A 17,888-nucleotide genomic window follows, 5' to 3' on the forward strand; every position below is an offset into this window, starting at 1 on the left:
CATTTATCCCAAACTGAAGATTCTCAATGATATTTTCTCTTTTCTATCTTGGATTTCCTCTATTAAGTATTTTTTTTATCATCAAAGGCAGCTTTTATTGGAGTCAGGGAGGTAAAATCACATCTTTCCTCTCATTTTAGTGTTACAAGTATTATAATTTAGAGATCAATGGATTGGGACACATAACCAGTTTGAATCTCATCTCTTATACTTTCTCTACCATCTTTAGCAAATGACCAAATCTCTCTGATCCTTCATTTATAAAATGATCGGTTAATATAAAATGAGGGCTTTGGTCCTTCTAATTCTAAACTATTTAGATCCTGTAATTTCACCCCTGTAAAGGTCATGACCTTGCAAGACAAGGCAGGTGGAACAATTAGGTGGCTCAGTGGATTGAGAACCAGGCCTAGAGACAGGAGATCTTAGATCAAATCTAGACTCAAACATTTCCTACTTGTGTGACTCTGGACAATTCACTTAATTCCTATTGCTTAGACCTTACCCATTTTTTTTTCCCCTTGGAACCAAGACCCAGTCTCTAAGATTGAAGATAAGGGGAAGGAAGGAAAGGAAGAAGAAAGTCAATGCAGTGCCTGGCCTGGAATTGGGCTGCCTGGGTTTAAATCTGGCCTTAGACATTTCCTAGCTGGGCAAGCCACTTAAACCTGTTTGCCCAACTCTTGTTCTTTTCTCTTAGAGTTGTTATTAAAACCTAAAGTAAGGTGCTCTTTGTTGAGTTTTTTTGTTTGTTTGTTTTTTTAAAGAAAGACACCATGATATAATGTAAACAGCAATGGAAGGAAATCAAGAGAGTTGTATTCTAATCTTGAATGTGACTAATTGTATGACTCTGGGCAAGTGATGTCACTCTGTCTCTGCAATATTCTTAGAGAGTTTCCCAGAGAACTGTCAGAGGGTGTGTCACACAAGCAGTTGGGGTCAAGGGAAAGACTTGAACTGATCCAGAGCTCAGTTCTCTAGCCACAAGGATCTTCTGTCTTTTTCCAACATATTTTTTCACAATAAATCACATGAAGAGCAGCAATCAATCTCATGCATTTATTAAAAACACAAGGGAGGGGGGGTTCCCGGATATCTTGCTTCCTCAGCATTTTCCATATTTTTGGATGAGGACCTGAACTTTTCTGTACCTGGAAGAGAGATGAAAAAGAAGAGCACTGTGAATCACTTCATTAATAAATAATCTAGAGCCTGACAGGGTAATAAAAAACTCTGCCTAGAAAATAATCAGCAGAACAAGGACAACATAGAACGTTAGAGTAGGAAGGATCCTTAAAATGAGGAATGAAGTTTGGAAGGTAGCTTAGAACAAAGAACATTCGTGGATGGCCAGATGTTTTTAGTCAGAAACTTCTTGTTTGGAACCAAAATCAACCTCTTGGCAACATTTGCTCATTGGTCTGTTTCTGCCCTTTGGGACCAAGCAGAACAAGAAGTATCTTCTGTACCTCCAGAGCCCTTCTGATACCGAAGGCAGTGATTAATATCCTCTTTTCTTTCAGTTTTCTGTTCACTGGATTAAACATCTCTGGGCACTTTAAACATCATTATTGGTTGATTTATTTCCTCTGGATAAATTTAAGTATAGCTAGGAGGGATAATAGATAGAGTTAGGGAGAATTGAAAACTCAGGAAAACCCAAGTCCAAATCCAGCCTCAGAAATTCAATAGCTATGGGACCTTAGGCAAGTCACTTAATTGCTATTTGCCAGTTCTTGGGGTGTATGGGGTGCTCAGGGAGGGGTAGTATCTCTGGTATGGAGGGCTTGTCGTGCCCTCCTAGGGCAGCTCTCCAGCCTCTGACCCCCACCTGACACCCAGCTCTCACTTGTGGCTCCTAGTAGCTGCTAGCATGCGGCAGCGGCCACACGCTGGGCAACGGCTTCGACAGGCCTGCTAAACCTTGTGAGGGTAGCCATCAGGTCGTCAACCCCTGGTGAACCAGGGCTTTGCTCACCCAGCATGTGAAGACTGCTTTGGTGGAACAGGCAGAAGAAACCAATAAGAAGTTTCAGCGACTGAGATGGCGACCCAGCAAAGCACTGTGGAGTGCTTAGTGCATGTTGGAGCACAAAAGACAACACGGCCATCCAATTCCGCTGAAGAAGTCTCCAGGCGTAACAATTTTTCGTGCCACTGGACCCAGGCTTCCACCGCTGAGAGAGTGGGACTGTCTCTGTGCATCGACTTTTCCACTCAAATCTCCTTCACGCACATTTATCTTTGTGCACACTCATCTATCCTAACCCCATTCACCCTCTTCAAGACCTGTGGCAATGGGGGAGTGGCAACGCAACAGGTAGAGGTGACCACTGGCAGTTGTAGTCATGATCCTGCATGTAGGCGGCCCACGGACCAGTGGTCTCTCGGCTCTGTAGGGCAGCAGAGACGTTTGGCAGCATCCTGGGCAACTGAGCCGCCCCCTCTAGGACAGCACTGCTCACCCTAATGAAGGGAGGGGACTAGAAAAGGTGTCCCAAACATTGCCTGCCCTACAAACACCTGGTCAGCACACTGCGGCTGGTGGGTCATCCCCTTAAGCGGTCGAAATCAAAGGAAACAAAATACAAAGAAACTCCTACTTGGAGCATGGAACATCAGAACATTACTTGATAGAGAGAATACCCCAAGACCTGAGGGAAAAACAGCTCTAATTGGTAAAGAACTGGCACGATATAACATCGACATCGCAGCCTTAAGCGAAACACGCCTATTAGAAGAGGGATCACTCAGTGAACCCACCACTGGATACACCTTCTTCTGGAAAGGTAGAGCCTCAAATAAAGACAGAATCCACGGTGTTGGCCTGGCCATCAAGACTAACATGCTTGAACAGCTGCCAGACTTGCCTGTGGGCATCAGCGAGAGGCTCATGAAGATCCGTTTACCTCTCAGCAAAGACCAGTATGCCACAGTCATCAGCACATATGCCCCTACACTGACCAGCACAGAGGAGACCATCGAGCAGTTCTACTCTCTGACCTGAGTGCCGTCCTGCACTCAGTGCCCACAAATGACAAGCTGATACTACTGGGAGACTTCAATGCCCGCATTGGCCAGGACCATGAAAGATGGAAAGGAGTGCTTGGCAAACACGGTGTGGGCAAAATGAACAACAACGGCCTACTGCTACTCAACAAATGCTCAGAGTTCGAACTCACCATCACAAACACTGTATTCAGATTGGCGAACAAATATAAAACAACATGGATGCACCCACGATCAAAACAGTGGCATCTCATTAACTACATCATTGTACGCCGGAGAGACATCCAGGATGTAAAGATCACCAGAGCCATGAGAGGAGCTGAATGCTGGACAGACCACCGATTGGTTAGAGCGACTCTTCAAATGCGCATTGCGCCTCGCCATCCAAAATGCGCCCAGACAGTTCGCGCATTTTACAAAGTGAGTCTTCTTAGAGATCCATCTTATTTGCAAACATCCCAGTCCTGCCTGGACGACAAGCTGTCTGCCAAGGGACCACTCACTGGAAGCTCAACCAAGAAATGGAACCAGTTTAGAGACGCAGGGAAGGAAACATCAAAGGCAGTCCTAAGCCCCAAACAACACAACCACCAGGACTGGTTTGACGAGAACAACACTGCTATTAAAGACCTATTGAGCAAAAAGAACAAAGCCTTTATGGAGTGGAAAAAAACCCCAAATTCTGTTCCTAAAAAGGTCAGATTCAAGTCTCTCCAAGCCACAGCGCAGTGTGAGATCAGGAAGATGCAAGACCGATGGTGGGGAAAAAAGGCAGAAGAAATCTAGCACTTTGCTGATAGGAAAAACTACAAACAATTTTTCAGTGCCCTCAAGACTGTCTATGGGCCATTAAAACCCACCACCACTCCCTTGCTATCCTCTGACGGTGACACTCTCATAAAAGATAAAAAAGGCATCAGCAACAGGTGGAAAGAACACTTCAGTCAGCTTCTCAACCGACCTTCTTCAGTTGACCAAAGCACCTTTGACCAGATCCCCCCAAACCGCACCATTAAGGCATCTCACTACTCTCCACTGCTGATAAAATCCTTGCCTGTGTTATACTCAATAGACTCCTGTCATCTGTTTCAGAGCAGAACCTGCCTGAATCACAAAGTGGCTTCCGACCAGATCGCAGCACCATCAACATGGTCTTCACAGTGAGGCAAATGCAGGAAAAATGCCTTGAGCAGAACCGGAGTCTCTACATTGTATTCAGAGACCTGATGAAGGCGTTCAACACAGTGAACAGGGATGCATTGTGGGTGATCCTTAGCAAGCTTGGCTGCCCAGCAAAATTCATCAAACTGATCCAGCTCTTTCATGTCGACATGGCAGGGGAAGTCCTATCTGGTAGAGAGATTTCTGACCGCTTCAACATCTCCAGTGGCATGAAACAAGGCTGTGTCCTCACTCCGGTACTATTCAACCTATCCTTCACCCAAGTATTACGACATGCTGTGATGGATCTAAATCTGGGCGTCTACATCAAATACCAACTGGATGGCTCACTATTCGACCTTTGCCGCCTGACTATAAAAACAAAGACAACAGAGAGACTCATCCTGGAAGCTCTCTTCGCAGATGACTGTGCTCTCATGGCCCACCAAGAAAATTATCTTCAAACCATTGTGGACAGGTTCTCTACCACAACAAAACTGTTTGGCCTGACTATCAGCTTCAGCAAAACAGAGGTGCTGTTCTAACCCACACCAGGGAGGCCAACTAACCAGCCGTGCATTACAATCAATGGCATGCAGCTTTCTAACGTCAACACTTTCAAGTACCTGGGCAACACCATCGCCAACGACGAGTCCCTAGACCACGAGATTAATGCCAGGATCCAAAAGGCCAGCCAGGCACTCGGGCGGCTGCACTCCAAAATCCTCCAACACAGAGGTGTAAGCACTGCGACGAAGCTCAAAGTGTCCAATGCAGTGAACCTCAGCTCGCTCCTGTATGGTTGCGAGACATGGACACTGTACCGGAAGCACATGAAACAGCTGGAGAAATTCCACCAATGCTCTCTCTGGTCAATCATGAGGATCCGATGGCAGGACCGAATCACCAACCAGGAAGTCCTCAACAGCCAACTCTACCAGCATCGAAGTCATGATCCTCAAAACCCAGCTACGATGGTCTGGACACGTCATCCGCATGGACCCACAGCGAATACCAAGACAGGTATTCTATGACGAACTGTGCCGCACCTCCCGTAACAACTGGAGTCCCATGCCCCATGTGTCACAAACTTTGCACCTCAGTCTTTGGACTCCAAAGCCATATGAGTGTACACCGTAGATGAAAATGCACAAAGACAATTGTCATTATCTGACACCGAGAGACTACTACTACAATCTGCAAAAGGGGAATAATAGTAGCACCTGCATCCCAGAGTTGTTGTGAGAATGAAATGAGGTAACAATTATAAAGTTCTTAGCACAGTACCTGGAACATTGTAAATGTTAGATATTGTTCAGTTGTTTCAGTCTCATCCAACTCTTTGGGACCCTATTTGGGATTTTCTTATCAAAAACATTGGAATGATTTGATATTTCCTTCTCCAATTCATTTTACAGATAGGAAAACTGAGGTAAACTGGTTTAAGTGACTTCCCCAGGGTTACACATCCATTAAGTATTGGGAACCAACTCTGAATTTAGGTCTTCCTGACTCCAGGTCCAGTGCTTTATCTATTGTGCCATCTAGCTTTCTTTAAATACTATGTAAATGTTAACTCAGCATTCCTCCATTCTCTCTGTCCTCTCTTCCCCTGGAAATCCTAGTTCCCACAGGAATTAAATCCATTGAATACTAGTTTTCAGATCCCTTTCAGTTTAATATCAAAGAGGTTCATGAATTTTTTTATCTAGACTTTTACACAGAGCATCCTTAGGGTTTCTAGTCAGTTAAAGGTACAGATACATTTTATGCTCTGGGTTCTAAGGCTCTTTCTTGCCCTGACATTTTGTGTTCTATGAAGATATGATTTTACCTTGAGACTTGATAGATTTATAAAAGTTGTTTATTTATTTCTGTTTGTTCCCTCTAAACACAGATGAAGATGTGCAAAAGTTCATGTCAACCATTTAGCTAGACCATTGGAGAATTGCCAAATGATTTCAATTTCACCTCAGCAAGGTTTAAAAAGGAATTGAAATCATCAGTCATCTGGAAGGTCTCAAGATACCTAGTCAGGCCTAGGAAATGGGAATTCTTCATAATACCTCATTGAGGGGAATAAATGTGGTACCAAGGTGGTATTTAGGTACTTCCCAACTCTGCCAGTCCCCAACAATGGACTCTGATGGGGGACAAAACTAGGGAAGAGATGCAGGATAATATGGAAATAGGTCCTATACAGAGAAGAACTTTAAATATTAATCCTCATTCTACAATGTAGCCTTCAGATGCCACAGCATCACCAGGTACAACCCTCCCTTGGTTCCCTTCATCAAATTGTTCTTTGCTATGGTCCTAAAGGAAGGTCCTCCTCATTCCTTTCTATTGGTCCAAAATATATTGATCCTTCAAGTCTTGCCTCCTCCATCTCACTTGCTTCTCCACAGCTCACAGACATGTTTCTCCTTTGAACTCTTAAAGTGAATAGGAAAGTATAGATCTGATTTCCATTATAGATCTTTTGCAAATTATTTGTGTGACCTTGGAAAAGTGAATTATCCTCCTTGGAATCCAGTTTCTTCCTCTTTAAAATTAAATAGATGACCACATATTATTTTTTGATTCTTTCGTAACAACTGGTAATCAATGATAAGTATTAGAACAGAGGCAGAAGAGCAGTAAGGGCTTGGCAATGGAAGTTAAGTAACTTGCCTAAAGACCCACAGATAAGATGTGACTGAGGCTAGATTTGAACCCAGGATCTCCTTTCTCTAGGTCTGACTCTCAATCCACTGAGCCATCTACCTGTTCCTAGCCTGCATAGTCTATTAGAATCCCTATCCCCAGATCTGATCTTCTCTATTCTATTCTGGGCAGTCTTTCAGATTTGATCTAATTTAATTTTGCAAGCATTTATTATGCACCTGCTGATTGTTAGGCACTGGGAATAAAAAACCAAAAATACAATAATCTTTGCCCTAAAGGAGCTTAATCTATTTGAGTGAAATAAGAAATGTACACACAGTAAGTGCAAAATAATTGGTTGGGGGAATGGGAAGAATGACTCTAGTAGAGGGTGGATTTGGGAAAATCACCTATTCCATGCAGTGAGCAATAATTGAAAAGAATCTCAATGGAGCTAGTGAGTCCAAGAGGCAGAGATGGGAAGGAAGGACATTTCGGGCATAGGGTACTTCCTATGCAAAAATATAAAGGAAGAAGATGGAATGTCACATGCAGAGAACAGCAAATAAGTAATTTGGCTGGAATTTAGATTAAACAGGAGATTAACAATGAACCTATGAGTACCCATCATGTTATTTAGTGCTCCTGATTCTTTATTATTTCTTCTATTATTTCAAGTATATGTTTGTGGTATTTCCAGCAAAAAAGTGTTGAGAAGCCCTGAGGAAAAGGGATAAATCAAATCTTGGCCAGAGGATACTGTGGCAGAGGGAAGTCAAAGTAGAAATCCATGGAATTTAAGAAGTCATGCTCTAAACTTGTCTTTGTACCCTTAACCTTTGTGCATAAGCGTCCATTCAAGTTAATACTCATTGAGCTATTCATAGGAGGATTTTAGAAAAAAAGCTACAACCCAAAAGAGCTGCTCAGGGAAGGGACATTCAAGATCATCTAGCCTTATTTAAAAAAAAGCCAAATCCAGGGATCAGATAGGGATTGACTTGCTTAACAGTCAGGACTAGATAACAAGTTTCCTCACTCCCAGATCAGGATTCTTCCCTCTCTCCTCCATAGTATAAAATGTTCTCAAGGGAACTCTTTGAAAGATTCCTCACTGTCCCTTGTACTTTTCCTTGAAAACGTTGTAGTGGTAACTTAATCTCCATCATCCCTACCACTTTCTCACTGTCCATTTGACCTAGCAAATTGTGTAAGATTCTTAGAATCTAGGCAGACATAATTGGAGGAAACATTGTAGAGTGGAAAGAACCCTTTATTAAAATCTAGCAGAGGTAGTTTCGAATTCTATGTGTGTCATTTTATTCCTGGGAGGTCTTGGGCAAATCAGCACTCCTCTTTGGTAGCCTGATGAAGCCTGTAGACCCCATTTCAAAATTATACATTTTACCTACTATCATGTTTAAAGGAATGAAAAATATTAAGTTTGAGGTTAGTGAAAATAAAGATGTCAATTTTTTCCTCATCCAAGTTCATGGATCACATGAAATGTTTCCATTGGTCCATTGGTAGGGGATCTGTGAACTGTAGATCAAGAACTTCTGGACTAAATGACCTATAAGGTCCCCCTCATGTTCCTAGTTTAAATCAAGCTTTAACATATCTCTAAAAAAATGATCTTGGTACTTACTTATTTTCCTCACACAGATTGCATTGGTTGTCATAGGTAAGACCATCAGTGCCACAGATAGGTTTATAGTGTCTTGAGCATCCAGAAATTTCAGGAGGACATGTAGCCTAAAACAATCATAAAACAAATGAGTATAAATCACAGAAACTCATATGCTCATAACTTCAGAGCCTGGAGAGATCTATACCAACCATTTCGGGCAGTCAGGTCATGAATATTTATGAAGTACCTACTATGTGCCACTCATTGCACTTAGCAATGAAGATATAAAGAAAGGTAGAAGATAGTTCCTGCTATCAAGGAGCGGGGAGACAAGACACCCTGTTTTATAGGGAGACTGTTATCTAATGGGAAAGATTATATAAAACTAATTATGTACAAACCATATATGAGAAATATCCTCTGGGAACAGTTTGGGTCTGATAGGCCTGGGAGATGGGGGGAGGAGAGATGCCTTTCCCTTTCCAAGAATCTTTCTTGCCTTCTGTTTCTTTTTTTGTTTTGTTTTCATAAAAAAAGAATATTTGCAAAATCACAAAAGACACTGAAATGTTTTTTTTCCTTTTGTCAATGGGAAGAAAACAATCTCTGAAGTTAGCTTCATTACACGAAATGTCATTGTCTTACGACAGGAGAGCTATGAAAGATCTTAGAACAAATAATGTGGAACGTATGAGTAGAAAAAAGCCTACATCATAGAACACCATATCAGAGCAGCAAGAGACTTCAGAACACAGAATGTCAGAGATAGGGTACAGCAGATCACAGCTGGAAGGAAGCCAGAATATAGGACATTAGATTTCAGAGCACAGACCACAAAAGATCAATGCTGGAAGACATCTCAATATATAGATACACATTTCCAAAATGTTAGAGCTAGAGGAGACATCAGAATCCATAAAATGTTAGGCATGGAAGGGACCAGAGAATGCAGAGTATATAGTATGTCAGAGAAGGAGTGACTTGTCTAAGGTTCAGGAATACACTTATGATCTTAGGTCAAAGAATGGTGGAATTGGGATGCCTCAATGCCCAGTACTGAATGTTTAATGGACTATGTGAATCAATGGTCCCTTTCTCCATGGCATGGGAGAAATGTTAAATGACAAAGCAGAAACTTTCCTTACCTCTCGGGGGAAATCTTGAGCTTGAACAGTATCTAGGAAACAAAAATTTTAAAGGTTAGGATTGTCTAGTCTTTATGACAGATACTTAGTGGGTGGGAGAGGGAAAATAAGGGAGGCAGAGGAGTCCAGACTACATCTCTACTATCACCACATACCTCTCTGCCCCTGCACTGGTCTTTCCCCAAACCTGAGACCCCTGAAATACAGCAAAATCAGATAAAAGTTCATTTGACTAAACAAAGGCACAGGTGTTTTTCTAACCATTATTTCAAATCCTTGAATCTGGGAGTCATGATACCTAGGACTTTGTCTTAACAGTCCTATGAAATCACTGTGTGACCTCAGACAAGTCTCTTTCTGTCATTTCATTTAACTTTCCTTTACTTCAAAATGGGTGGGTTGGACTAGATAATCGAAGATTCCCTTCCACCTCTGCCATTTGATATTTCATGTTCTAAGGTCATTTTCAGCTCTAAAATTACATGTTCTTTATTGTTTGTTCTACAATATATGGTCTGTTTTACATCCTATGTTCACTCTCCAATATTCTTTTAACTTTATCAAGGTTTATTGAGATGTCATAATGGAGAAAGTAGGGTAGGATAAAAAAATAAATAAGATAAAATACCTCCCTAGGAAAAAAAAGCAATACAAATAAATAGAATGCAATGCAAAATCTGAAAAGTACTATGGGAAAAGTCAAGATTTCTTAAAGGAATGTGCTTTTGAAACTGGTATTTTGATAGATTGAGGCAGCGAGGCAGTCCATTTCAAGCAGTAATAGAAGAGTATCAGTAATAGAAAAAAAGTAATAGAATAGAAGATGGTTGGTGTGTTTGGATAATCACTACTCTCCCAACTGTTACTAAAAATCACCCAAACTGATAAATTCAATGACTTTTTTCTCAGTTCTCATCTACCTTGACTTCTTTCTGAAACTGTCAATATGACTATTCCAATATCTCTCTTCTCTTGGTTTCTATAGCACTACTCTCACCTACCTTTCCTCCTTCCTTTTTGTCAGTTCTTCCATAATATACTGTGTTGTTTTATCTTCCATATTCTGATTCTTTTCATGGGCATACACCAAGGGTTTCTTGTGGGCTCTCTTCTCTTTTCTCTCTTAGCCATTTGATTTGTTTCCTTGGTTTAAATATTCGTATGAATATGTTACAGAGAGCAACCTAGACACCCTTCATTGCATTCCTGAACACTCATCCTACATCATGGACTGTCCCTTGGACATTTCATTCTGGATGTCCCACAGCCATCAGCAATCTCAATATATCCAAAACAAAAGCTAATTAATCTCCTTCTCCTCCAAATCTACCAGGTCTTAAGCTGTTCCTAGTTCTATCAAAGGTATGACCTATATACTTAGTCTGCATTCTTTGTGTGGTCTTAAATAGTCATCATAAAGCCAGTAATTATTTTCTGGGGGAGTTTGAATTCAGCAAATCTCTCCCAAACAAAAATGTGAACAAGGGGATCACTTTCAGTTTTATTAATATAATGACCTCATCTGAAAGTGTAGGCAACAGGACACATCATCCCACTTCTCTAATTAAAACATGTTAAAAGAAATCTATTTTTTTTATCTCATGCCTCAAAGGAAAAAAAAAAGGCAAATTTTCTCTTAATATGAATGTATAGCCGAGCAAAACAAATTACCTTAGTGTCTGTACACAAGAATATATATGCTTATTCCATATCCATATCTCTGTAATGTAAAGCATGTTTCATCTCAAGGTCCCAATTCCTTATGATATTCTATAAGTCTGTTTCCAAGTGAATAAAATAATTCTGAGAAGTTTTTTTTTTCCTCTTCTTTTCTAGTTGACTTATTCAATGAGTTAAATCTTAATCTGACTCCTTATTTGCTCTCATTTGTGGTCTCCTACCCATAGATTTGAAAGTTGGAAGGGATTTTAGGATTGGGAAAATCCATGGATTTGCAGCCCAAAGAATCTGGGTTTCATTCTTGGATCTGCCAGTCACTCTTCTGTGGAAAATAGGAAGAATCATGTCCCCACTCTGACACTCAAGTTTCCTGATTTGTACATATTAATAATGAAACTTATGCTCCCTTCCTTGCAGAACTGTTGTAAATAAAATTCTTTGGAAAGAAAAAAAAAACATTCCTTCCTAGGAGCAAAGTTGTGAAGCCAGAAAGGAATTCAACCATCTATTCCAAATTACTGATTAGATAAAAGAGAAAACTGAGGTACAAGGTTATACTTGTAATAAATGGAAGATTCAAATCCCAGTTCTCTTGTCTATATCAAATTATATACTCTTAGCTTTCTTCACTAAGACCTTCTTCTGTTAACTCATTGAGGTCTGGCATAATAAAGTTTTTAAAGGCTATGTTACAAGATGAGTTTTTGGCAAGTCCATTCAAGCTGGTAATGCTTTCTGGGTCATAATTTTCTGATCTATTGAAACAGTCAAATTCATGCTACTTAATTGGTATGGATTCTATGATAGAAGGTGAAGATTTTTTTTAAATAGTGAAAGTGAAACCAGAGAAGAGACTAAATAAGGGTGGTGACTATGTTAGTGCAAGTAAATTCAAGAGACACTAAGGAAGCAGAAATGAGAAGAAATGATTACATGAGGTTAATGAGACTGATGAATTTAATATGACACCAAGGTTGAAAACTTAAGTATCTGTATGGTGATATCTTAACAGTAATAGAGTTATTTGGGGAAAAGATGTGTTTTGGGGGAAAAATCATTTAATTTATTTGGGTATGATGAATTGGATATGTCAATCAATTGAAGTGGAGCTACTTCCAGGAACAGCTTGTTCCATAGTTAGATCAGTAAACATGTTGATTTCATTTTAAGAAACCTCATATGTCATGATACCAAGGCTTTTCACTAACTTAGTCTGTCCTTTCTGTACTTCCCCCAACTTGTCAATGTTCTTCCCTAAATGTGGCATCTAAAATTGAGCGTAGTACTTTCTTATGCTGTCTTTCCAGGACAAGGGACAATGGAATTGTTACCTCCCTAGACTTGAACACTTTCTTCTGTGAATGCTGCCTAAGGAACCATTAGCTTGTTTTAGGCTACCATATTGGATAGTCAATTCACTTTGAGCTAATCTACTCATACTCTTATGTCTTTAAAAGATGAGTTGTAGAGTCTAATCACACACTCATCTTGTAATTGTTAAGTTGATTTTTTGAATTCAGTATAAGATTTTACTTGCATATTTGTTAACTCATTCAATTTGGCCTGAGGTCCTAACTTATCAAGATTTTTCTGAAACCTTACTGTTTCCCAGTGAGCAGCATTTTGTCATCTGAAAATTTGATGAGTATGCCATCTCAATCTTTATCCAAGTCATTGATAAAATGATCAGCTAGCACAAGATGAAGCACAGTTCCCTGGAGCTTTCCACTAGACACTTCTTTCCAAGTTAATCAATATACAAGCAATGATGATTGGAGTATCATGATGCAAAGGAAGTCTGATGGATCTGGATTCCAGGGAGCTATCACCAAGGACCTATGAACTGCCATTTACTACTTTTGGGATGGGTGATAAGTCATTTAGATCCTTCAGTCATGGGCCCTTCCCTCTTTTCATTTGTAAAAGGCATGAGTGGATTGATATCCTCTGAGGTTTCTTTCAGCTTTTAAATTCATTATCCTGTGATTTTTCTTTGACTTTATCCAACAAAACAGTTCTGAAGCCATTTCATCACTTTCTTGGTTGACCTGAAACTCCCAGACTTGACTATGAGAATAGCATGAAATCCTTTGTCAAATGTTTTCCTATAATCAAAGGCTGTGTTTATTCATAGCATTCTCTAAACTAATCAGATTAGTTGTGTTTTTGAAAAGGGAGATGAAGTTTGTTTGGCATGACTTGTTTTTGAGGAAGCTATACTGGCTCTCCATGATCATTTTTTGCCACATTCAAACAAGATTAGACTTGGGCAGGTAGGTACTTCAGTGGATTGAGAGCCAGGCCTAAATACAGGAGATCCTAGGTTCTAATCTGGCACACTTCCTAGCTGTATGTCCCTGGGCAAGTCACTTAATCCACATTGCCTTCCTCTTCCTGCTCTTCTGCCTTGGAACCAATACACTGCATTGATTCTAAGACAGAATGCAAGGGTTTAAAAAAAAAGTGGGAGCAAGATTAGACTTATTTGATTTGGCCCCAGGGAATAGATTGGGAATGGAGGGAGAGGTAGAGGCTAACAGTTTGGGCTGAGTATCAGAACTTTCTATTAAGGAAATATATCAAAATAAAACACTGGGAAGAAATGAGCTTCTTATCATAGGCATTCTTCTAGTAGAGATCCAGTGATTATCTCTCAGGTTATCAGTAGAAAGTATTCCTGTTCCTGGAGGGAGAATGGACTCAATGATCTCTTAAATCTTACCTAGTTCTTTATGCTTCTATGAATTGTTTCTAGGGTTTAGAATTTAGGCTTGAAATTTCATCCATGTAGGGAGCTCTCCTTTAGGACACTCCCTCAATCCATGTAGGTCCTTATCATTTCAGAAACTTAGAGTGCTAGAGAATGATTTTACATTCTAACAGTCAAGAAAATCTGAGTACCAGCCCCACCTCAGATACTTCCTGCCTATGTGACCCTTAGCAATGAAGACATTTGGACTTGATGTTTTCTAAGGTCCCCTTCAGCTTTCCGTCTATGATTCTATGAGCTTATAACATTCTATGTACATTTGAATTCTAAAGAGAAATCTTTTAGAATCCTTGTTAGGTGACCCCTGAGATTTTCATGTTAGTGTATATAAAGTCCTTCCTCACAGCAATCTCATGAGATAAATAGACCAATGATTATTATTCCTAAGGTACTGATCAGGAAGCTGAGTCTCAGGGAGATTAATTAACTTGCCTTTTGTCTCATAGTGACTAATTAGAGCCAAGTTTCTGAATTCAGTACCCTGTCCTTAAAGTTGAGAGCTCTTTACACTCCATCCCAGCTCATCCTGGAATCTGTCTTCAAACAACACAAGTAACAGAGTGTGGATGCAAGGGTGTTGGTATAGGAAGCAGGAAATCCTTGTCCTCATTCTGGCCCAATCATCAGCTGAATGTCCCTTCACTTAACTACACATTCTTCTCCATAAAAAATTGCACAATTGCTAAAGCACTTATCTTACAGGTTTATTTGGATCCAATGAGATCAGGTAAATAATAACAAATAATAGCTAGCATTTACGGAGCACTGAAAGGTTTTCAAAACTCTTTACATATTATTTCATTTTATCTTCATAGTATCTTTGGGAGTTGGGAGTTATTAATGTCCACATGTGGGGAATCTAGGTGGCAGAGTGGATAGTGTCAGGCTTGGACTCAGGAAGATTCATCTTTCAAATTTCTAATTTGGCCTCAGACATGACCAAGCTTTGTGACCCAGGGCAAGACACTGAACCTTGTTTGTCTGAACTGTTCATGTGTAAAAAGAACTGGAGAAAGAAAATGACAAATCACTCCAGGGTCTCTGCCAAGAAAATCCCAAATGGAGTCATGAAAAGTCAGATACAACTGAAATGGATGAACAACAACAAATTATCACCATTTTGTAGATGAGGAACCTGGTTGAAAAATAGTAAGTGATTTGCATGAGATCACAGAGCTAGTGAATGTCTCAGACAATATTTGAACTTAAGTCTTCCCAACTCCAAAACTACCACCTGTCTTTCCCAGTCTCTATGCATCTGTCTATTGGTCTGTCTGCCTCTCTCTGTGTCTCTGTCTCACTTTTTATTTTAAGTCAACTTTCTCATCCATCCTTCAATTTAGTGCAATAATCCTGTCTATGATTATAATATCGGTGTCTTTTCCACATAACGCAAATCCAGGTTCTCAGAGGTACAGCTGGCACCTGGGTTCAAAGATGGATGCTCTCCCTTACTAGCTGGCGGGCTACTTCTCCTCTCTGGTCTCTGTTTTCCCCTAAGTGTAGCAGCACTAATCAAACTCCCCTTGTTCTCCCTCACACAGCAGAGTTGTGGAGGAAGCTTCCAGCCTCAGGAGCTGTCTTTATGTAGCCCATTCACCAGCATTTAGTCCCTGTTCATTAAGCTTTAAAAAACTCCCTTTGGGTGCAACTAAAGTCAAATTGGGTTCTGGCTGAAGGGCCATCTGGGGGCTACTAGCTCCAAAGCATGGGCAGTGTACCCAAGGGGAAACTTACCCATGAAGCAGCATAGAGCCATGGAGAGCAGCAGAAATATGGCAAGGATCCTCATGATCAGTCTTCTTTAGCTCTAGCTGAAGCTGAAACTGAAAGATTTCAACAAAGAGTAGATGTCCTGAGTACAGAGGAGCTTGGGAGGCCACCATATATAGTCCCCACAGGGCCTGTGTACTCTACCTGCTGACTTACATCATGCCCTCACATGACCCACTGACATAGGCCAGTCTTAACCAGATCTCGACCCTCTTATCTGACTTGCCTTAAGACAAACATTGTCCATGGCCAAGCAATTTCACTGCCCTGTCCCCACTCAGCCCCAACTTCTGTTCCCTCTGTGTGTATCTAGGATTATGGGTGACACCTCTTCTTACCCACCTGGGCATTCTAGTGAGGAGATTTGTTTATGTCCCCATCCTTAGTCCCCAAGATTGCTCTGCCCTGTATATCCCTCTCTCCCTGTGTCCCTCTATTCAGCCTTCCTCCTTTATGAATTTGTGTGTGACCCCAGCACCTTACCTGGGTTCTTTGTGCCCCAGAGACTTGCTGATTCTTGTCTCATTTTATAGGTCTCCATCCCCTGTGTGTCTATGGTCAGTTTGTCAGAGTATATCTGTGTGTGTATGTCTATTGATGTGTGTGTATATACATATATTCTATATATATATGTACATATATATATATATATATATAATTTGTATATTTATATGTGTGACATATAGGTGGTAAATTAAATAGAGAGCTGAGCCAAGAAGATCTGAATTCAAATATGCCTCCAGACATTACTAGCTATGTGACCCTGGGTAAACCACTCTAATTCTGTCTGCCTCAGTTTCCTCAACTATAATATGAGAATAAGAAAAGTACCTACCTCCAGGGGTTGTTATGAATATTAAATGAGACATTTCTAAAGCATGTTGAATTTGGTCTGGAACATAGTAGAAATTTAATTTAATGAATGCTTATTTCCTTCTTTCTTTCCCACATCCTTTTGTCAACATGAAATTTTTGATCTCTCAGTACTAAGCACACCTATTTTGATTTAAATATTAAGCACCTTTTTGTTTTGGAGGCTTCTCTATTGGGTGAAAGTTTTCCTCTCATGAAGCCCAGTTTCTTAGTTTGACCTTTGACTTCAATTTGTTACAGCTGACCATTCCCTAATGCCATAGCTATTGGATGTTAGGAGGTTTACACACCTGTTTGTGGTTAGTCTTTGAAAGCTTCCCAAAAGGTATAAAGAGACTTTCAGGTCCAGTATCTCTTTGGAGTGGGTACTTGGTACACTCTTCTCTCCCAGGGAGGAGTGGGCATTTAGCAAGATGTTCTCCCAGAATGCAGTTGATATCTAGCTGTGTCTTCTCCCAGAGGTATGGTTCCCAGAGTCTCAGAGTCTTTGGTTTTTATGGTATTTAACTTTTGACTTTGTGTAATGACAAAATGATGATGCCTATCCCTTATGGCTGATTAAAGAGTAGGTTTTCTAACTACTTGGAAGTTCTGTATTTATTTCCAAGTTACCACTTTAGTATGAAGGTAATCAGAGTGATATTTATTCTATCAACAGGCTAAATTGGACTACATATCTCTACAGTTTCCATATAGATCTGACTTTTTAGGGTATGAAAAACACATGAGATGATGGTAAAACTGTTGTTTGACCGCAGAGAACTTGGGTTCAGATCCTACCTCTACTGTTCCTATTTTCTATGTGAGCTGGAGTGAGTTATTTAACCTACCCAATCCTTAGTTTCCTAATCAGTAAATTGGAAGATGGGATAGAAGGCTAGAAAAGCTTTGAAATCTCTTCTAGCTGAGTGGGATGAATATGACCATGCACCCAATTTACAATTACAAACCTGAAGTCAGAGAGGGGGTATGGAAGAAGCAAGTCTTTATTTTATTCTCCTAAGGAAGGAGAAAATGCCCTACTGGCAAATGTCAATGCATACGTGCAGATACAAACATTTTATAGATTCCTGGCAAAAGACTGCCTGCCCTCTCTCACCTATATCCCTTTATCTGTCCCTATATCCCAATCTAGATGTGAAAGACTGTCCAATAAGAAAACATCAGGATTCTGAGTGTGAGCTCATCAGAAGCTTGC

At 40.4% G+C, this 17,888-nt stretch overlaps 1 protein-coding gene across 1 annotated transcript; it reads right to left on the minus strand.

Moving 5' to 3' along the window:
* Nucleotides 1-1,048: 1,048 nt before the first annotated feature.
* LOC103105989 (serine protease inhibitor Kazal-type 1-like) lies at nucleotides 1,049-16,816 on the minus strand. Its single transcript, XM_007474090.3, has 5 exons — nucleotides 16,653-16,816; nucleotides 15,782-15,870; nucleotides 9,595-9,626; nucleotides 8,468-8,574; nucleotides 1,049-1,154 (listed from the first exon to the last, which is right to left on the minus strand). Exons 2-5 carry the CDS (start codon nucleotides 15,834-15,836, stop codon nucleotides 1,109-1,111), a joined length of 240 nt encoding a protein of 79 aa, XP_007474152.1. The 5' UTR covers nucleotides 15,837-15,870; nucleotides 16,653-16,816; the 3' UTR covers nucleotides 1,049-1,108.
* Between the last annotated feature and the right edge of the window lie 1,072 nt (nucleotides 16,817-17,888).

The sequence above is a fragment of the Monodelphis domestica genome, chromosome 1 (genome assembly GCF_027887165.1).
Source record: "Monodelphis domestica isolate mMonDom1 chromosome 1, mMonDom1.pri, whole genome shotgun sequence".
Classification (NCBI taxonomy): Eukaryota; Metazoa; Chordata; class Mammalia; order Didelphimorphia; family Didelphidae; genus Monodelphis; species Monodelphis domestica.

What these genes read in the sequence shown, in the direction of transcription:
- LOC103105989 (XM_007474090.3), bottom strand. Translation starts at nt 15,836, where the DNA reads ATGAGGATCCTTGCCATATTTCTGCTGCTCTCCATGGCTCTATGCTGC. An exon ending in GGCTCTATGCTGCTTCATGG is followed by an intron (nt 9,627 to 15,781) that starts GTAAGTTTCCCC and finishes TTTGTTTCCTAG; the next exon opens with ATACTGTTCAAGCTCAAGAT. An exon ending in CTCAAGATTTCCCCCGAGAG is followed by an intron (nt 8,575 to 9,594) that starts GTAAGGAAAGTT and finishes TGATTGTTTTAG; the next exon opens with GCTACATGTCCTCCTGAAAT.